The 2,761-nt window shown below is 67.1% G+C and overlaps 1 protein-coding gene across 1 annotated transcript; it reads left to right on the top strand.

Moving 5' to 3' along the window:
* Positions 1–617: 617 nt before the first annotated feature.
* On the top strand, positions 618–2,384 carry CEBPD (CCAAT enhancer binding protein delta). Its single transcript, XM_057365020.1, has one exon. It carries the CDS (start codon positions 883–885, stop codon positions 1,915–1,917), a length of 1,035 nt encoding a protein of 344 aa, XP_057221003.1. The 5' UTR covers positions 618–882; the 3' UTR covers positions 1,918–2,384.
* The last annotated feature ends 377 nt before the right edge of the window (positions 2,385–2,761 follow it).

Below are 2,761 nucleotides of genomic sequence, written 5' to 3'. Positions count from 1 at the left end.
CTTTCCCACCCGAGTGTCGTGCCAGAGGAAATCCAAGTGGCCACCCTCTCCCCGGAGTGGGGGATTTAATCCTCGGGTGAAGCTGCCCGTGCTCCAGCGAAGGGAGATGAGCCTCGGGAGGGCGCTCGGGTGATACACAGAGACACGCGTGGGGCAGGCAGCATCTTCCCCGTATCGCTCCATCCAAGGCGCCCCGGGGAAGTGCGTGGGGAGATGCGTGATGGTGCTGGCGGGGTAAATCAGCCTTTTCAGCCACCTTTTCCGCTGGCCCGCGGGGAAAAGGGAAAAATTAACGTTCAGCCGGGGGAATGGGGCGCCGGTGTCAGGGCATCACTCCCCGGGACGGGACGGTGCGGGGAGAGCGGCAGGCACCCGAAAGACACCCGCACCGTCCCATGCCCGCCGTGGGGGCACCTCGGACCGCGGCCACCCTCCGCCGGGAGGTGGCAGCTCGCTGCGGCGGCAGCCCTGCCTCCGCGGCCGCGCACCCCACCCGCTCCCGCCCCCGGGTCCCCGGGGGTGCCGGGAACAGTCGTTCCCCGTCATTGGGGTTGGAGGCGGGGCCCGCGCCGTATAAGAAGGGACCGAGCGGGCGTTTCACTCCCAGGTCCTGAGACGCCTTGTCCCATCCCCGCCTCCTACCGCTGCTCACGGCGTGACCCGAGCCCGGATCGGCCCCCTCGGGGAAGCGACGGCGGGGCCGCAGCGGCAGCGCCGGTGTCACYGAGCAGCGGCAGCGGCAGCGGTGCGAGCAGCGGCAGCAGCCCCGCTCCCACCTGCCCGTGACGGAGGCTGGAGCTGCGAGCGTCGCGGAGCGGCGTTTGGTGCCCGCGCCCCGGAGCCCCCGCGCCGCGGCCGTGCGGCGCCGCGTCCCGCTCGCCGATGAGCGCCGCCGCTCTCTACAGCCTGGACTCCCCGGCATGTTATAAGAGCTGGTGCCTGGAGCCCGCCAACTTCTACGACGCCAAGGTGGGCAGCGGCGGCGGGCCGGGTCCCGCCTGCAAGCCGGGGGCCCGCGGCGGCTGCGGGATGAGCGGCGAGGAGGCGGGCGGCGGCCTGGGGGGCAGCGGCACCAACCTGGCCGAGCTCAGCGCCGCCGCCCCGGCCATGTACGAGGACGAGAGCGCCATCGACTTCAGCTCCTACATTGACTCCATGTCTGCCGTGCCCAACCTGGAGCTCTGCAACGACGAGCTCTTCGCCGACCTGTTCAACAGCAACCACAAGCCCGAGCGGGGCGGGGAATACGGCGAGTACTTGCCACCGGGCGGCGGCGCCGGCCGCGACCCCGCCAAGGACCTCGGCGCTGCCATGACCACCCTGCTGGGCTCCGAGCCCCGCACCGCCTCCTCCTCCTCCTCCTCCTCCTCTTCCTCCTCCTCCTTCTCCTCCCGCGGCGCTCTGAAGCAGGAGCCGGACTGGAGCGACAGCGACCTCTCCTCCTCGCTGCTGCCCTCGCAAATCGCCACCTGCGCCCAGACCATCATGAACCTGAGCGGGCAGCCCACGCCGCCCACGTCCCCCGAGCCGCCGGGCAGCAGCTCCCCCTCCAGCTGCAGCACCCGCTCGCCGGGCCCCGCCGCCGCCGCCGTGCCCGGGCCGGCCCAGGGCGTCCCGCCGGTCGCCGCCGCCGCCGGGGGCAAGGAGCGGGGCGGCAAGAAGTGCGTGGACAGGTTTAGCCCCGAGTACCGGCAGCGCCGGGAGCGCAACAACATCGCCGTGCGCAAGAGCCGCGACAAGGCGAAGCGGCGCAACCAGGAGATGCAGCAGAAGCTGCTGGAGCTCTCGGCCGAGAACGAGAAGCTGCACAAGAAGATCGAGCAGCTCACCCGGGACTTGACCAGCCTCCGGCACTTCTTCAAGCAGCTGCCCAGCGCCTCCTTCCTGCAGCCCGGCTCGGGCACCGACTGCCGGTAACCGGGGGGGAGCGGGACGGAGAGACGGACTCCGGGAGACGGTGGATAAATACCTCAGAGGGCCGTGCCGAGCCGTGCCGGGCCGTGCCGCGGTGCCCCGGGCCGGGCCGGGCGCGGCAGGAGGCGCGGAGCTGCGGCGGGACCTGCCGGCCCGCGGCCGCGCTCGGAATGGGGCAGCGACGTGGAGCGATGCCTGGGTCTTTCACCACGAAACTTGCGAAAAAGGGAAAAAAAGCTAAATATATTATTTTTTTTTCTTCTCTCCCCTTAAATTATTTTTATAATGGTAGTTTTCGTCTTTTCTACATTTTACTCATACCGATGCAGCTATGGTACATCTGTTAAAATGATTCAAAATCCCATGTATTTTAGACAGTAGGATGGAAAAAAACAAAGACTGAGCATGCTCAACCTTTTATATCAATTTTTACAGCATTTCTAAGAATAAAGAAAAGCATTTTAAATCAACCCTGCTCTCGTTTGCTCTGTGTCGTGACAGTAACGGGCTGGCGGCGGGGAAAGCTGCGCCGGGCTGGGAGGGGGCTGAACACGGGCGGGGAACGCCGGGGGGGTCCCATTGGCCGAGAGAGGGGAGGTGAGGGCAAGCGAGGGGSGTTGCGTTGCTTGCCAAAGCATCCAGAGAGCGATGCAGGGGTGGGAACAGCAGCGAGACCCCTCGGGCGCGGTGGTTGCGAAGTCTGCTCCCCCCGGAGCCGCATCGCTGCGCCGGAGTGCTGAGTCAGGGGTTGCCGGGGCGCTGGTGGGACAGCAGCTGCACAGCAAGAGAGGCTGCTCTGTGACCGCGACTCTGCCAGAAACACCACATCCTATAGCTAAAAAAAAAA

Source organism: Malurus melanocephalus, unplaced genomic scaffold (assembly GCF_030028575.1).
Source record: "Malurus melanocephalus ecotype Western Australia unplaced genomic scaffold, MMel_1.1 scaffold_46, whole genome shotgun sequence".
NCBI classification, from domain to species: Eukaryota; Metazoa; Chordata; class Aves; order Passeriformes; family Maluridae; genus Malurus; species Malurus melanocephalus.
The sequence above is the reverse complement of the archived record's forward strand: the minus strand, read 5'-3'. Positions and strand labels throughout refer to the sequence as shown.